Source organism: Naegleria gruberi (genome assembly GCF_000004985.1).
Source record: "Naegleria gruberi genomic scaffold NAEGRscaffold_31, whole genome shotgun sequence".
Lineage (NCBI taxonomy): Eukaryota > Heterolobosea > Eutetramitea > Acrasida > Naegleriidae > Naegleria > Naegleria gruberi.
In genome coordinates, this window is record NW_003163296.1 from 281,623 (window position 1) to 299,073 (window position 17,451).

The 17,451-nt window shown below is 33.8% G+C and overlaps 9 protein-coding genes and 2 non-coding genes across 11 annotated transcripts; 5 read left to right on the plus strand and 6 right to left on the minus strand.

The window, feature by feature from the left end:
• Positions 1–651: 651 nt before the first annotated feature.
• Positions 652–954, plus strand: NAEGRDRAFT_68926 (uncharacterized protein; the record flags this gene model as incomplete). Its single annotated transcript, XM_002675842.1, has 1 exon — positions 652–954. One exon carries the CDS (start codon positions 652–654, stop codon positions 952–954), a length of 303 nt encoding a protein of 100 aa, XP_002675888.1.
• Positions 955–1,719: 765 nt separating this feature from the next.
• Positions 1,720–2,835, plus strand: NAEGRDRAFT_68927 (uncharacterized protein; the record flags this gene model as incomplete). The annotated part of the gene is made up of 2 exons (XM_002675843.1): positions 1,720–1,984; positions 2,048–2,835. 2 exons carry the CDS (start codon positions 1,720–1,722, stop codon positions 2,833–2,835), a joined length of 1,053 nt encoding a protein of 350 aa, XP_002675889.1.
• A 370-nt stretch (positions 2,836–3,205) lies between these two features.
• NAEGRDRAFT_68928 (uncharacterized protein) lies at positions 3,206–4,126 on the minus strand (the record flags this gene model as incomplete). The annotated part of the gene is made up of 1 exon (XM_002675924.1): positions 3,206–4,126. One exon carries the CDS (start codon positions 4,124–4,126, stop codon positions 3,206–3,208), a length of 921 nt encoding a protein of 306 aa, XP_002675970.1.
• Positions 4,127–4,759: 633 nt separating this feature from the next.
• Positions 4,760–4,830, minus strand: NAEGRDRAFT_t383. The gene has a single exon. It is a non-coding gene; the product is annotated as a tRNA-Gly (tRNA).
• Positions 4,831–5,055: 225 nt separating this feature from the next.
• Positions 5,056–6,612, plus strand: NAEGRDRAFT_80163 (uncharacterized protein). Its single transcript, XM_002675844.1, has one exon. The coding sequence runs from the start codon at positions 5,069–5,071 to the stop codon at positions 6,563–6,565; it is 1,497 nt and encodes a 498-aa protein (XP_002675890.1). The 5' UTR covers positions 5,056–5,068; the 3' UTR covers positions 6,566–6,612.
• On the minus strand, positions 6,609–9,455 carry NAEGRDRAFT_49982 (uncharacterized protein; the record flags this gene model as incomplete). The annotated part of the gene is made up of 1 exon (XM_002675925.1): positions 6,609–9,455. One exon carries the CDS (start codon positions 9,453–9,455, stop codon positions 6,609–6,611), a length of 2,847 nt encoding a protein of 948 aa, XP_002675971.1.
• Positions 9,456–9,527: 72 nt separating this feature from the next.
• On the minus strand, positions 9,528–9,601 carry NAEGRDRAFT_t382. The gene has a single exon. It is a non-coding gene; the product is annotated as a tRNA-Val (tRNA).
• A 196-nt stretch (positions 9,602–9,797) lies between these two features.
• Positions 9,798–11,090, plus strand: NAEGRDRAFT_49983 (uncharacterized protein; the record flags this gene model as incomplete). The annotated part of the gene is made up of 1 exon (XM_002675845.1): positions 9,798–11,090. One exon carries the CDS (start codon positions 9,798–9,800, stop codon positions 11,088–11,090), a length of 1,293 nt encoding a protein of 430 aa, XP_002675891.1.
• Positions 11,091–11,172: 82 nt separating this feature from the next.
• On the minus strand, positions 11,173–12,741 carry NAEGRDRAFT_49984 (uncharacterized protein; the record flags this gene model as incomplete). The annotated part of the gene is made up of 1 exon (XM_002675926.1): positions 11,173–12,741. One exon carries the CDS (start codon positions 12,739–12,741, stop codon positions 11,173–11,175), a length of 1,569 nt encoding a protein of 522 aa, XP_002675972.1.
• Positions 12,742–14,531: 1,790 nt separating this feature from the next.
• NAEGRDRAFT_68933 (uncharacterized protein) lies at positions 14,532–15,172 on the plus strand (the record flags this gene model as incomplete). Its single annotated transcript, XM_002675846.1, has 2 exons — positions 14,532–14,752; positions 14,800–15,172. The coding sequence occupies 2 exons, from the start codon at positions 14,532–14,534 to the stop codon at positions 15,170–15,172; spliced, it is 594 nt and encodes a 197-aa protein (XP_002675892.1).
• Positions 15,173–15,597: 425 nt separating this feature from the next.
• NAEGRDRAFT_68934 (uncharacterized protein) lies at positions 15,598–16,302 on the minus strand (the record flags this gene model as incomplete). The annotated part of the gene is made up of 1 exon (XM_002675927.1): positions 15,598–16,302. The coding sequence occupies one exon, from the start codon at positions 16,300–16,302 to the stop codon at positions 15,598–15,600; it is 705 nt and encodes a 234-aa protein (XP_002675973.1).
• Between the last annotated feature and the right edge of the window lie 1,149 nt (positions 16,303–17,451).

Consider the following 17,451-nt stretch of genomic DNA (forward strand, 5'->3'; position numbering starts at 1 on the left):
GGATGATGATTGGAAGTAAAATGGCTCTGAAACGAGAGAAAAAATAATCTAAATTTTTTTTGCTGATGTGAAAATATTTGTCAAATGTCAACTGCTTGTTGGTGACAAACATTTTCGCCTCAACAGACATCACCTAAACCCATCGCTTCAGACTAGAACTTCATGTTGACACAATTTCCTTAATATTGAAAATAATTCAACTTTCAACTTATTGTTGATGAAGCCTTCTTGCATTCTCTTGTAAGAGAAACAAATATTAAGGTACATTGATGTTGTATAGCATGTTACTCAAAGAGGTCTTTTACTCTCCTCCAATCCATCACTTTTCGTCAGTGAACAATAATCTTCATCGGAAGCCAAAAAATATCTATCCTTTCCCATAAAGATTTTATCTTCCCTCACTTCCTGTTGATGCTCAAGGGTCAACGTTCATTATTGTTGTTGGTTGTGATATGACTCATTGAGGTGATTGAGATATTTTTTATTTTAATTAATTAAATTTTAATTTAAATATTTGGCGGCAAAACGCCTTAACGGATTTACTAATTGCAGATAAACAATGAATATCTTGTAACCCAGTAATTAGCTCACAATCATGTCAATGTTTGGCAATTATTTATCCTACTATCAAGATGCAACAACACAAAAAAAATGTCCTTCTTATCTACTCAAGATGTCTTCATCCCTTTTGGTGTGAATCTTCTTTCCTTGGCTGCTGGCGTTTGTCTTGGCTTTGGTTATTTGCTTTTATCTGAAAAGATTAACCCACCTGCAAGAACAGATGTTTCTGATATCACAAGAATTGTAAAGATTTGTGCTCGTTATGGATTTGCTGGTGTTGCTATTTGTTTCTTCTACTATTTGATTAATGTTGGTTGGAAACCTGCCTTGTCTATTGTTGCTGGAGATGCTGCTATATTGTTGGGCTTGAGAATTTCTGGATTTTGGCAATAAATTGTTTTACAATTCCCATTACATCAGATTTGTTGTTCTATTCAATAGATATAATACGAAAGCTTACCATATTTCATCTCGCAATGATTGTAAGATTACAATATTTCATCTCGCCTTACTGCTACTACTGTAATTTCATTGAGGAACTCTTCTTTCGAACTCTTAATTCCAAAACAGTTGCAGGTCATTACTGTCCAAAATAGATATTCAACAAAACGAAGAGACATTAAAAACCAAAAAAAGGTGTGCCTAAGGATTATAATTACACTTTTCTTTAAAAAAAGCATGCAAATCATATTGGATTTTGTCAAGTTTGTGGTTGTTCCAATCTTGTTTGCAGTCTTTTCCTTGTTTTTGGGATCAATGGTTGGAATTGCAATTGTTTTTCTCAATGAAAGATACATAAACAGTTCACCCACCAATCACAGAAATCACTACGTAGCCAATTTACTGTTCAGTTTTGCAATATTGGGATTAATCGTGTCGATGGCAGCTAGCATTTTGTGGATTGGATGGCAATGTATCATCACCATTGCTTTTGCTGTTTTATTAGTCTACTACTTTGTTACATAGACTTCTTCTCTCGGATGCCTTTCTCTTGAATGTATTGTGAATCATCCTACTGTGTTTCTTTCCAATACTTTTCGTGTTCCCTGTTCTTGATAGTTAGAAATAATAACAACAATGATGAACTTGAATATTGTCTTTTGAAATAAGAACAATAAAAAAATAGAAAACATTGTTTGGGGACGAGTTAATATTATTATGAAGCGTCTATTTCCATCGACACAGGAAAGAGTTCGTGGTGTTCTCTTTGGGCTAGTGGCTGGTGATAAGAATCATGGACCTCAAGCGATGGGCATAATGGTTGGCAAGGCTTTGATTGATAATAAGAAGAACAGTTCAACTTTGGAGATGAAAGTGCCATCCTCCGAACGTTATTCATTGGAATTTAATCAATTATTGACTAATATATTGAAAAATTATTTGCATTGGTATCATTCCAAGTCGAAGGGATGGTATGATACTGGTAAGTAGTAGTAAAATTGAGAAATTGTTTGGAATGATCAATTATCATCATCATCATTAATAGGACAAATTGGAAAGGAAATATTTGACAAGTTTAAATCAGGAGATTTTAATGGAGAATCAAATGATGTGAAGGAATTGGAAACGCAATTATATGAAGTGGCAATTGTAGTGAGACAATTGGATAATCAATTGAATGGACAAACTGGTGGAATTAATCCAGCTCATAGAAATGTAGTATTGAGCATGTACAATAGAATTAGTGATGATGATTTGTTAAAGATGGCAAAGGAAGAGACCAGATTGACTCATTATTCAGTATTTGCTTGTGAAGCAGCACAAATGCAGAATTATATTTGTAGAAGATATATCAAAATGAATATTTCTGAAAATGAGCCAAGATTATCAATTCTTGCAGTTTGTAAAGAGTTTGTGGAAAACAATCAATTGTCAAAGGAATTTAAAAATTCATTGAATCAAGTTTTGGAAAATAAGGAATTTCTGAGTGGAGATTCGAATGCAATTGCTTTACTGAGAAAGTCCATTTCAAGAGGAGGTTTTTCACCACAAACTTTGGCCTCTGCACTGTATTTTATCATTCTTCATACAATGCTCATGGAAAATGAGTACACATCTGAGAGAGAAATGGCTGTGTCATGCCTTCTCGATTCGTTCCAATTTGCTGGCAGTGCTAATTATTGTCCAGTATTGGTTGGTCCAATTCTTGGCTCAATGTTTGGAGATTCAGTTTTCTTTAACAACTCTGAGAGTGAAGATGATTTGCTCTCTCATTCTAAACGAATGGAGGAAGCCCTTGAAGTTTGTACTGAGCTTGCAGATATGTGGAATTAAAAACTATTTATTTTGTAAAAATATAATGCATCAATTATGGATCTATGAAGATATTGGCTGAAATAATATTGCAATTGCAATATTGGATAAATTTACGGTAAAATGCTCCCTAAACAGCAAAGGGTTAAAGGTTCTCTGGAAATGCTTCCAACACGATAGTAATTATATTCTCGATCTGACTGTGCCCAATTAGGATTTCACAAAATTTTTATGCATTTCAATACTGCTGTGCATTGCAAGCATTTAATTGAACTACCACAATGGGTCTATAATCAAGAGAGGATCAAAAATGGAAAATTTACATTTTGAAACCTCTGTTCCAGGAACAGTAGATGAGATAGGTAAATATCTAATTAGGTACTTTAATGGATTATTTATTCGTTGTTGGCAAATCGAAGGATGCAATGTAGACTGAACGTTGTTGAGGTATCGCATTGGATATCATGACAAGCAACTCCATATTATTTCTCACTATCGATTCAACTTGTATCAGTGAAGAATTATTCAACGATTGAAACAATCGTATTCTTTCTGAAAATTCTTCAGATTCTAGCAAGTCTTTTGAGATTATTTCCTTCTCTTGACAGGTCATGGTGTGAGCCGTTCTGTGCTCTTTCAATTCCTTTGCCAAGAGCAAGTTTTCAAATACTTTGGTCACTGTTGCTTTGATATATAATTGAAGTTGGCAATGAATACATTGGCATGGGGAATTAGTAGTAGAAGTGGTGGTGGTGCTATTGTTCAATGATTGATTGTTTGTTGTGTTTGTAGAGGATGAGGATAATGGAATGGATGGAGGTTGTGTGGATGGTGTTACATTAGTGGAGGAGGAAGAAGATGAATTGGAGGAAATGGAATTTCTCATTTCAATCAGAGCAGCCAAAATCAATTGTTGACAATCAGCACTCGTTGAATTGTTGGTGGTTGTGTTACTACTACTACCCATTGGAATGTAATTTTGCAAGAGGGGTACTATCAATTTGAGAATGTTATCAAAATTGAAAGAGTTAGATGTAGCATTCACTAGAACTGGAGGAGCAACAGTGGCTGCTTGTTGTCTCTGATTGATTCTCTCCTGTTGTTGAAGAGCAATTTGAAATTGTCTCAATGCTACAATGTGTCTGCCACTTCTCATTCGGAAGGTCTTTCTAATTTTCCCAATATAACTCTTCGTTGACCTCATATCAGAATAATAGTTATTATCATAATCACCACCACCATCCTGTGTTGTTGTATTACTACTAATACTAGAGGTGCTATTGCTATTACTGAATAATGTTGTCATCTCCATGGTGGTGACGAGATTCTTCAAGTATGTTCGTTTATTATTTGAGCGCTATTATGAATCTCTATAAGGAACAAGAGACTCTACGACCGAATATTTGTGTTGTGTTTTTTTTGATTAATTGCAGTTGAGAGAAGTCTCGAATCTGTTTTATGCTAATCGAAAACCTTAGCGGACGATACATACTTGAATCTCAAAAATATTCTTAGTCGAGATTTAAATCTGGCCATTTTGGGACATCATGGTGTTTTAGGCAACTTTTTTAGCCTCTTTTTTAAATCGATTTAACGTTCGATGAATGTGGAAGTTTTGTGTGTAAGAAAAGTAATATCATGGTTAAATCTCGATTCAAGCAGATATATTGAGGTGGTCCCAGGTTTGTTGTAGACTGAAAGAATGTTGGAAAATGTTGCTTGGATTTAAAGCCAGACTACTGTTAAAAGTTCTGAATATGGACACCAGAAGCATAGGTTTCATTTCTGTTATCCATACCTGCTTCAAGCATAGAAATGGAACCAACAAGAAACCCTATCATATAAGAACTCAAATTACAACAAATCAGTAAACAACCCTCAGATTAACAAAATCAAAACAAAAAACAACCTTCTTTTTTGACTGTTGTGTAAAAGCAAAATCATTTGCATTAGCCGGGAGTCGAACCCGGGTCACCAGCTTGGAAGGCTGGTATGATACCGTTACACTACTAATGCTCTTGAAATATTTTTTAAATTAAGGAAATTCAGGAATGTGATGAATATATTTAAGGTGCTTTTGCATATTCCTCCTCAATTATATAAGTTTATTGTAACCTTTTGTAATACCTTGCTTTCAAGAATGAAGATGCATGTACCAATATTACACTTCAACTTTGATATTGTGTTAAATATGAACTTGGTTCATTTAAAAATAGTGCAAATTTTCAAAAAAAAACAAATAGATAACAACAATATGATTAGCTATTCTTCTTTGAATAATTCCTCTACAAATGGTGGATCTTCCAATAGAACCTCCACATCTTCTTCTTCTTCTCATCAATTTAGATCGGAACATCAGAATTCATCATCATCCTCTTCTAATACAACAACAACAACACCTTCAAGTAGTAGTACTTCTGGACGAAATAATAAGAATAATCAGAGAGGTGGTAAATCTAATAATGGAAAAGGTGGTGGAAGAAATAATCATCATTCGAATAATAATAATCAAAATCTTCAAAATGAAGAATTGAAACAGGCTGGAACTGGACTTCATTTAGATGCTTGGCCATATAATTTGTGGGCTAAATTGAGAAAGGACATGAGTTATGGTCAATTGGATAGATTTAGACCATTCCAATCGATGGTTTGTTTGACAGATGGTCATGAAGATCCAACTTTGAAAGAAGGTGGATTGGAATTAATTCCTGGATTTTCTGCAATTGCAGAAGAGTATTTCCCAGCCACTGACAGAAAATACAGAGATGGAAAATCATTTAGAGTGAAATCACCTTGGATTAGTTCATATCATATTAGATTTAATCAACCTGAAGATACTGATTTGTTTGAACTTGTTAGAAAGGTGAAAAGAGTTCCAAAAGATTGGAAGGCACCAACTAGTGCATCTGTTCCTTCTGCAGGATCATCTGTGGAAGAATATATGAAATATGTCAATATGGTTGTGAAAGAACATGATAATATTCCATATGAACCTGTCAAGAAGGGAGATTTTGTTTATTTTGACATTAGATCTCCACATAGAAATTCAGATGCCAATCACATGGATAGACCTAGAAGTGTATTCTATCATGCTTACTCTGTATCAAACAAGGTCAATTTGAAAACTATTGAAAATTTGAAGGAAAAGAGAAAGAAGTTTGAACATCCTGAAGATTTCAATGGTAAATTCAGTATGGAACAAAAGGTAATGAACACTGAAACTGATTTGTTACCTCTCTCAACCCTAGGAAAGTGTCTCTATAATGAAATTTCATACAACCCCCTCTTGCAAGAAGATTCTAAAGATGACGCTATCAAGGTGATTCTCGAAAAACATTCAGATGTTTTAACACAAAGACATATTGATTTCTATCATAGATATGGATATGTTGTTGTGGAAAATCTAGTCTCCAATGAAGATGTCACTCAACTTTTTAAGGAATTGACTCATTATTCCGCCAAGTGTGGATGTAAGCTCGATTCTGATTCTCTCACTACTTCAGAATTCAAAAAAGTTGCATCTGGTTTTGGAGCTATGGTCGAATTCTACTATCTTCCAACTCAACAAAAGTTGAGAATGGATGAAAAGTTGTATGCTTCCACTGTTAAACTTCTTTCCAATACTTGGTGTGCCAAATCTCCAAATGCTCTCAAGGTACCATATAAATGTCCATTTGCCAGCGATTTGGATCCAAGATGTTTGTGGCTCTATGTTGACAGAATGAATTACAGACTTCCAGATAAGCAATAAGTCAGCCACACAATTTATAAAATAAACCTGAATCACTAATTTATTATTGATAAGTTTGACCAAAAAGATGACTAATATATTGAGCATTGCTTCCAGTCAATTGTATCAATTCAAATAATCTCTTATAACCACCATAAACAAAGGATGTCATCAACTCTTGATAATAATCTTTTGGAATTGAATGAGCTTGTTTTGGAGTTCTTCCCACCGACATTGCATATAATGCCTCTGAAACAGAATGCTCATACTCATAGTGTGATTGAATCAAAAATTCGTGTAAATCGAAATTCTTTCTTTCAATTTTGTGATAGACTGATGGAGGATTGATAAGTTTGGCAAATGCTGTTGGCATGGTATTCTCAATGTATCGATTGGACATAATTTCTGAAGCTCCAGCATTGAATGCAGCTACTACTTCCTTATCATAGATGACTCCTTGAGCCACTTGTTTTGACCAACCTTCCAAAAGGGCTGGATGAATGAGAACATCTGAAAACTTCACTAAACTGCATTCATCTTTGAAATTTCTATTCAAAAAGAGAACATTATCTGAAACATCATTGTCAATAATTAACTTTTTCACATATTGCTCATACTTGCTGTTAATAAATTGGCCACTTATTATCAAGAGTGGTTGAGCTCCATATTTAATCTTCTTCTTTGCATAGGAAAGAGCAATAATAGAAACATGATGTCCCATTGCTGGACTAATCTCATCATCCATTTGTGAAACAACAACATAACCATTCGTGCTATTGTAAGGTAAAATTTGTGGATTGACAGTGTAGGGTAAAATATTTTTCTCCCATACGAGGTCTCTCTCATTATATTTCAGTGGTTTGAATGGACAATCTTCTAATTGAGAGTCACTAATTCCATTACTAATCACAACCATCTTGTTAATATCCAATCCAAGATTCATATCTGAAAATATGGCTACATCTGAAGAGACACTCGTGTACATGGATGTATAATGATCTGCCTTGTAAAATTTTTCCAATAACTTCTTGTGCTTATCCTCCAAAAGCCACATGTACTGATTGTGAAGAGTTTGAACAATTGGAATGTTCAATTCCTTAGCAATTTCTAATCCAAAGGTCGAGTAGTGTGCATTGACCACTGTGAATTTTTCACTTTGCAACAATTGCTTATACTCTGCTTTGGTTTGAACTCGTTTGACTGGAATATTTTCACTCGAGGATTTGATTTCCAATTTTCCACAATTAATAATTGTAACACGGGCATTGTGATCTCTCAAGTATTGGGCCAATTCCATGACAATTGCATCCATTCCTTTCAAATGAGCATGGAAATCCTCAATTTGAATGGCAACGTTCAGCTTGATTGGCTTTGGATTCTTTCCTTCAAAGTATTGCACATATTCGATTTCATTCTTGATTTCTCTACTGAATACCATCACCGGAAGTGCTTTCTGTTTGATGAGAGGTGAAATTGTGAATGCATCTGCTCCTTGAATTCTTGTAAGACAATGCAAATTGGCAGCAATTGATGTTGATCTCTTCTCCTCCATCAATAACACTTGAGGCATAAAGAGGGCAGCTCTATTATAAATTGTCTTGTCATTGGTAACGAACAAGTTGAATCTCCTTTTCAAAAAATGTCTAAATCTATACAAGAAGAAGGTAAATGTTTCTTCTAATTTCGTCTTTTCACTTTCGTCAATACTTTCTGGTAAAACCCAACTCAATACATTACATTCCGAAAGTTCCTTCAAAATGTCAAATCGTTTAAACTTGTTCAATACTTCCATTTCATTCATATCCTCAATTTCAAATAAAGCATCGAAATGATTTCGTTGAATAATTTCTTCCATATCTGCCATGTGAAGTGGAGGATCCTCTCTCTGATAAAGCTTCTTTCCAATTCTTTCTACCAAGATATCAGTCCAAAATTGAGTGCTCTTTTCAAATCTTTCCTTCCAGGTGCTTGGAATAGTTTGGATATCACTATTTTCGAAAACATCAAATTCCATTCCATCAATCCAATCGAATAATTCATTGGAAATCAAATGGTGATAAGGATATACCATTGAAGGAAGTGATGAAAATTTAGATTCTTCAGAACAAACAATCAACCATGCATTTGAATGAGATTCCATCAAATTCTTAACAGTTTCCAAATTGACATCTCTATCTTCATGGTTAACAATATGAACTCGAATTTTCTCACTAGTTTTAACATTTTCTGATATGAATTCACTCAATTTCTTTTGATTAATTGGATCATCTCCACTTGCTGTTCTAAAAACAATTAAATCCAAAATATTATCACTATTCGAAGGTTGAAACTGTTTCGACCACGTTTGCAACAAGTAATTATTCAATCCTTTAGCATATTCCTTGACCATTGATTGTTTTCTTTTTGCCATTTCGATCTTTTCACTATTCGAAAGAATCTTTTTTGAATTAATTCTTTCTCTGATAATTCTTTCAACTAGAATACTGTCATCTTTTCTAAAAATTTGCATGATTACCCATAAACCCAGGGCCACGAACGTGATGGCCACAAGTAAAAACAATCCAATAATTAACCAAAACTTTCGTCTTAGGATTATCTTTACCAGTTTGCTATTCGAAAGGGAACGAGTACTCCAAGAGTCCCTTTCTGAAAATTGTACAGGGGCATAATCATAGGTTGATGATGAATGGCCAGATTTTTTCCTGCCACTTTCGGAAGGATAAACTTCCTCTTCATTACTGTTTCGTCTAGACATTTTGTATCTCGGATTAATATTTGACAAGTTTGTAGAGGATAAATTAATATTTACATGATCTGAAGTGTTTTCCTCTTCTTCATGAGTTGTTGTTTCTTCTGATAGATTCCTGTCAGTAGTACTACTGTCATGATGACGATTCGAATGGTTGTGCATTTTTTTTTAAAGGTTTTTTGAAATGAGATTTTACGTTGATTGATGGAATGATGGGGTTTGAAATAAAAAGATTACGCCGTAAGGGAGTCGAACCCTTGACCTTCAGCGTGTAAAGCTGACGATCTAACCAACTGATCTAACGGCGCTTACATTCAAAACGTGGATGAACCATATTTTGTGTACTTGTTATTTGACTATCTGCGTTGTAAAACTTTTTGCTTGTGCTACCTTGAAAACAACCCAAACGCAGCTAAATTGCTAAAAACCAACAAAAAAAAAAGTCTACACAAGTGCGTAACAAAAATTCAGCTGAAAATTCAAGAATGACTAAATCGTGATCAGATGCCAAGCACAAGAACCAACACCTCCAAGAATCAATCTACCAAGAGAAAACATGAAGAATCAACAAATATCACTGATTCCGAACCACAAACAAAAAATAGAAAAAAAAATAAAAATCGTGATGAGCGTCATGATGATCAAGAAATTGACAACCAAAGCATTGATGTCCTCTCTGCCAAAACCAACTCAACAACAACCAACAAGAAGCAATCAAGAAGAGATCAATGGTACGCTTACGAATCTAGTGTATATCGCATTGATGTGTCCCTCCTGTTGAGTAGACATGTAACTCTCTCGCTGACAGACATTTTATTTGATTATCAAAAGATTAGAGATGAAACAATCAAGGTAATTTTGCAGAATTATGAAGAAACTTTGATGGTAGATGTGAATAATCCTAATTGCCATTCAATGATGAGTCATGGTCAGTTGCATCTCAATGAAAGCATTCAATATAAGAGAAATCAATGCAAAATTATTGAAGATGAGAAATGTCGTGAAGCTTACTTGTGTGTTCACTCTAAGGAATTCACCAAAGATTCAGTCAAGAAAGCTGACGAAACGCTCATGTTTTCATGTGATGGATGGTTAATTTACAGATGTGATAGAATGAAGGGAGACACCCATGCCTTCTCCACAATTCATGGCAAGATGATTGGTGACAAGATCAATACTAAAACTTTGTATTGGTTGGGAATTCATGATTCTCATTGTACTATTAGAAAAATTGAATGGGAAATTAAGGAAATTGTTGATAAGAAGAAAGAGAATTTTCCAGAACCAGCATCCAAGAAGGAAATTGAACAAGAACTTGAAAAGCTAAAGGCAACACCTACCGACTATTTCATTCCAAATAGAGTGTTGGTTGTCGATTATCCCTTCATTGATGCAAATAGTGGTGTTCAGGGTAATTTACAATTTCAACCGCCACATGCTCAAACAGCTTTCCAAGAATCACCAATTCAAGATAATGAAACCAATCCAACCAATTTACCTTTCCAATCGGATGGACATGGAGAATGGACAGATAACTCAGAAACCATTCAATCGGGAGATGATTTTGAGAATAAGAAAAGTCCTTGTCCATGGGGAAATGATATGTATAGTGCTGTGTTATCACCAATTCAAGATAATACCCAAACTATTTTACCTGCCCAAGTAGATTGCTCTGGAACAGAAGAACCTGTAGCCAGTAATTTTGATCTTTTACCGATTCTAGACGAATTCGATAGTGAGATGAAGTTACAATCTAGCGATCTTGTTGATAACATACTAAATATTCTTTACTGTTGAATTCCATATGTATACGGTATAGCAGAATAAATATTATTTCGTATTTTCTTAGAGAATGTTTAAAGAGCAAGATCTGAATAATTTAATTATCAGTAGGTTTATTTAAGAATAGTTTGAAAACTGTTTTCATAGTTTTAACATATGGCTTCTTTTTGTGTTGATCTATACAATCAAATATTTCTTTCTGTCCAATAATATGAACTGTATGTGATGCATTGACGTCTTCATCATAGGCTGTTGCTTTCTTTTTATATGAATTATACTGTTGTTTAAGAGAGGAAATACTAAGTGTTTCCATATTTGGAGAAATAAGCAATCTTAGACATGGATTTGATTCTAATTTAAAATTCTTAATGATGTCTTGAGTGTCTAGTTCGGTGTGTGGAAGATAGATCTCTTTTTTGGTGATTTGTAAATTTTTGAAATTAGTCGTTTCTAACATTCTACAAGCTTTACAAGGTTGAATTGGATTATTAACAGGATCAGAGATTAAGGATATAGCTGAAAGCACTGTGACATGAAGATTCTCCGAATTCTTCAGATAAAATATAAGATCAGGGCCCATTTTGTTATATGGTTTGATACCAGAATCAAGAAATATGTTGTCTAATTGTGAGTACCACATTCCTAGAATATTATTAGAAAGCTCGAGGTCGGATTTAGATAAAGTTTTATCCCTTATAAAGCTGTTAAAATTCAAACAACAGTTGTCAAAAGAGAGGTCTTTTAGCTTTCTAAATAAAGGACTGGAGGAATGATTCTTGGATTTGGATTCTGATAATCTCTCACTTTCTTCCATCAGCAATAAGGTTATAAATATTTCAAAGGTATCCTCATTAGTGGATGTTTCACATCGTCTGGCAATATAGGTCCATAATTCTTCTCTATAATTAGTAAAAACAAATTTGAAATAGCACTTGTAATCTATTGGATCCACAATTTCAAAAAAGTTGTTGGTTCCAATTCGAACTACATGAGCTACCGAGAGAGTTATTAGCGCATTTTCAATAGTCCCTTCTCCACTACATGAACACGGCTGACCAAACAACATTTTGAATATTGTTTCCAGAAAAACATGTCTATCACCTGAATCTATAAATTTAACAACCTTACTTTGAGCATGGGCTACTTTCTCTACCACAACATCATCCAAAATGCTCATACACACACTTTTCAATTGTTTGTTGGTTGGTTTGTGTAAAGTTCTTGAGTTCATAAGGAGAGCCTTATGAAAATCAGTGGTGTGTTGTGGAGGTCCTGATAACAAATAACAAAATAAAGCCATGTTTTTGGGACTGAGTGAAAGGTTGAATTTGTGTTCCAAAATTGTTTGAACATGAGTTGGTGACCAAGGTTCAAGACTACCCATTACAATTTTTGAAATTAGTCTCCCATTATCTGAAATACTTAAATCCACTTTAACCAAATTCAATGTGCTGCCTATGAAAACGACATTATTGAAGGGTAATATTGCCTTATAAATTGCGTGGAAAAGGCTCCCCTTTGTGCCATCAGAAAGATCAATTGAGCCTTTCTTCATATTCAATAATTCTTGAGATTCATCAAAGGCAATTACAATTTTCACTTTATACCTGAGTCGAAATTCAAGTGTTAAACGTGAGCAAATTGTTGAGAGTGTTTCATTTTTCATCATGGAAAACAATGGCTTCCATAGCTCCCAACTGGTCATAAGTGGCTGTCTTTTTCCTCTCATATATCTATTAATCAATACTTCTCAGAATAACTATTGAATGATACCTACTTGAAAAAATCAATTCCTGAAATTGTTTCATCATATTCCAATAATGTTTTAACAATTAACAAAGCTGATAGTACCATCATCAATACGGATTGTGTAACATCTCCATCAAAATCTTTCATTGCATTAATAACATTATCTGAATAACAATTGAAGTAAAGGACGAAAAATCTCTCATAAATGGAAGTATTTGTTGGTGTTGAGCTAGCCAAATTGAAAATAGTATATGTTTTTCCCGATGAACTCAAATCAATAAATTTGATCATAGTGTAACCATCCTGATCCCTTCCGAACATTGTGGGTTCCTCTAACAGATTTCTAAGGTCTTTCCCCTTTGACTCAGGAACTCGAACAGTGTCAAAGTTGGAAGACCAGACACTAAGAGCTTCCTTATCAAACCCTTCAAGAGAACTTGGCAACAAAGGAGTTCTGAAAAAACTCCCCAATATCGCTCTTTGTTTTTCTGTTTCGTTTGCAATGTTAAGTTTCCCACAACTGCTTGTCTGTTTTGAAATGGTAGACTTGTGCCCTTTGTGCCTCCAATGTTAATAGAATAATGTTAATGTGCTGAATTTTTGTTCGAGAATGTCCTTTGAAATGTAACTCACTAATTGAGGTTTGTGGACCCAATAGGCAATCGTGTGACTAGTGGCATTCACAAATGGTTGTTTGTTTTTCTTAAATCTATCACTGATATTTGCTTCAGTTTCTTGTATGTCGGCTCCTCTTAGAAACTTCAAATCAGATCCCTTAAAATTGTCTAAAAGAAGGAAAATCGCTTTAGTAAAGTCAAGGCTCATTCCTCCCTCAACAAGACCAAGCATTAAAACTTTGCAAAAAGTTAAAGAGTCCCACAAATGATAATTTTCAAAATAAATCCTCTCGGAGTTTTTTTCTATTGTAGATTGCATTGTATTATTTACTTCTTTTGAGGATTGAGTTGTGGTGTTGTTCCTTTCTGTTACGGTTTGGCTTTCATTGTTTTGAGTTGTGTTGAAGAGAAATATTAAAAAAGCGATGAATGCAATAAACAAAATCAAATAGTCTGTTAAGGTCATTTTTTACATATTCTCCCATAAAAAATTGTTAGAACTAAGTACATCCACCATATTAAGACAAAATCTAGCACATTTATCATGCAATTTTATTGCAGTCTGTGAGTGAAGTAAATATGATAAATTGCCACTCTCTATACGTTAGAATTCAACGTCGTGGACTCTTGCTCAGTTCCAGAGGATTGTGAAACTTGGAATTATTGCTTCCTGTGTGTCAAAACACCATAATCCAAGTCATAATTGTGGTTGTTAAAAGGGAGGGTGGTATGTGGATCGGAAGTTCAAATACTCTAATGAACAATCATAAACGACAAAATTTCGAAAATAATATCATCATGAAAAAGGTTAAATACTGTACAAGCTCCTTCCTAGTTCGTGTTGGTGTTTTTTAATAATGTATCGGGTGAGATTTCACTTACTGTAGTCGTTGGATTATCTACACACGAGGTATACATTTGAATTTCCAACATTTAAACCCCACCAACTCCAAAACTTGCTTGAAATTCCGCTCACTCTTCCATTAAGATTCAAAATTAAGGAGTAGATTAGTAGCCGATTAAGGTCACCATCTACAGCTCAAATATAAAGCTGATTGGAAACCAGGTAACAATACTCCATATCGAAAAAATGTTCAAATTCAACACCATCTATCTTTTAGTTGTTGTGGTAACTCTTTTCATCGCTTTGATAAACAACAATTCTCATGTCAATGCTCTTCAGTTGCAAACAAGAGCAAATTCCACATGTCAAGTTATGATTAACGGAGCAGAAGTTAATATTGCATCCATCGATAGACCAAAAGGATATTTTATCATTGCAAGATCTGATCATAATATCAAGTTCCTTCTGTAAGTTGTTTCGTTATGTGACATTTGCTTAATGTGTGAAAATGTAGTAATCTTTGTAATGCTTCTCCTAATCCATATTACTGGAATTCACTTTGTAAATTCCCAGCTAAATCTGCTGGATATCAATTCGCTTTTGAATATAATCTTTGTTATTCACTTTCAACTCCAGAAAATCCAAAAGTTTCTTACAATAGTGAAACTAAAACAGTTACCATTACTCATCCTCCAAGTGTTATCAATAGAGATGGAGTTTCAAGACAAATGAAAGTTAGCTTAGTGTGTGACAGAAATTCAAGTTTGTGGCCAGAATTGGATTTCGAAGGAGAACAAAACTTGTTGTCTATCGTTTCTCTGGAAAGACAAGTTATATTTGTCATTAATGAATCCTTTGCTGATAAAGATCTTTCAATTTGTTTCTAATTGTTAGTTTACTTTTCGTATTATCCATGTTGGAAAATTCACCATTAGTGAATTTTATTGATGGTTTGATGATGATGATCATATAGATATTTACCTTAATGATCGGAAGTGAATTTGCTGGTGATCTTTATCATAAACGCTATTCCAAAATGATGATGAGTTCAGTGATGATGTAGAGGAGTGGAAAGTGAGTAGAGAGCAATCATTTTGTTTCTACATTGCTGTTGTTGATTTTGTAGCAGTTGTTTATTGCTTCCCAAGGAAAAAATTGATCAATTATGGCTTAATTTTTGATTTTGCATGACCAATTTGATTGTAAGAAATATCAAGTGATGTTAATTGTTTCATTTCACTTATGAATTTGGCTCCTTCATTATCAATTTCATTGCTACTAATATTAAGTAATGTTAATTGTTTCATTTCGCTTATAATTTTGATTTTGCATGACCAATTTGATTGTAAGAAATATCAAGTGATGTTAATTGTTTCATTTCACTTATGAATTTGGCTCCTTCATTATCAATTTCATTGCTACTAATATTAAGTAATGTTAATTGTTTCATTTCACTTATGAATTTGGCTCCTTCATCACCAATTTGATTGTTAGAAATATCAAGTGATGTTAATTGTTTCATTTCACTTATGAATTTGGCCCCTTCATCATCAATTTCATTGCTACTAATATTAAGTAATGTTAATTGTTTCATTTCAGTTATGAATTTGGCTCCTTCAATACCAATTTGATTGTTAGAAATATCAAGTGATGTTAATTGTTTCATTTCAGTTATCGATTTAGCTCCTTCATCACCAATTCGATTGCAACCTATATTAAGTGATGTTAATTGTTTCATTTCACTTATGAATTTGGTGTTTTCTATGTCACCAAGCAACCAACCAGAAAAATTAAGATTAACAATACTATTCACGAATTGACTTTTTCTGAATAGTTCAATTCTTTTCTCTGTAAACTTTTTTTTAAATTCAATTACAAGTTTTGAACGTTCCTTGATCACATTAAAGAATTGTTTTGAAATTAAAGAACAATTATTCAAAATAAACCATGAATCATCAATCATGGAAATTATTTCAAAGCAAACATCATCCGAAAATATTTCAATCTTCATCTCCATATTGTTATGATTGATCACAATTATTAATATTAATATTATTAGTATTCTTATATATTTGATATAGTTTGTTGTAACTTGTTTGTTCTTTGCTTTTCGACTTGACACCTTCTTGATATTTGCTTTTAAATATTTTTTTTGGTTCTAAACTCGAAGAGGAAATGATTCGTGATAATTTTTCTGGATCGCTGACTTCAAATGATTGGTAAGGTGACACAATATCCAACCATTATCTGTGGATATGAAGTAATATTTCAGATCGTTGTCAGCATTTTTCCTCAGTGAATCTGTAGTTTCACTCTTGAGAGCCTTATTTATCATTGCTCATGCGAAGAGGAGCTTTGAACAATAGGAGAGGTAGAAATGACAAACCTACAGACAGATGCCATCCTTTCCACGTGACATATATCAACTGGAGATGAAAGCACTTGTGTGTCAAAACACCATAATCTAAATCTTAATTCTGAGCTAACCACCCCTTTCAATTGTTTTGAACACTGAGTAATAATTACTGGTAATAAATAGCTGAATTGGTCAAAATTTAGAAAAGATTCAACACTGCTTCCCATTGAATTTTCAAAACAATTGTCATTATTAATAAAATCCAATTTAAACATGTCAATCCGTCCTACCAAAGATGGAGATCAAGTTATCAATTCACATACTGGTTAGCCGTTCTTGTTCAATTACCAAATTATTTCACATGATTCAAAAAACATCAGTGATTAAAATTTACCTGTAGTTCTGACAGAGGCAAATTAGTCAACAAGAATGTCAAATGTCTACATCATTTCATTCACAAAAAAATATCAACAAAATAGCAACATCAAAAACACATCAAAATGGGTAACGGTATTTCTAGAGACGAAATGAAACAGCTTCAAGAGCAAACTAAAAATCGTTTGACCAAGAAGGACATTCAACGTTATCACAAATTCTGGCATGAGCTCTACCCAAGTGGTGACATGACAAGAGAAGGTTTCAGTAAATTTGCACAAATTGCTCTTCCAAGTGCTCCTCCAGATGCTGATGTTGAATACTTGTTCAGAGCCATGGATGCTAACAAGGATGGTACTATTACTGTAAGTGTGTTATATATTTTGAAATAGTAGTGGTTTTTACGCTAATTGATGATGATGATTTTGATATTAT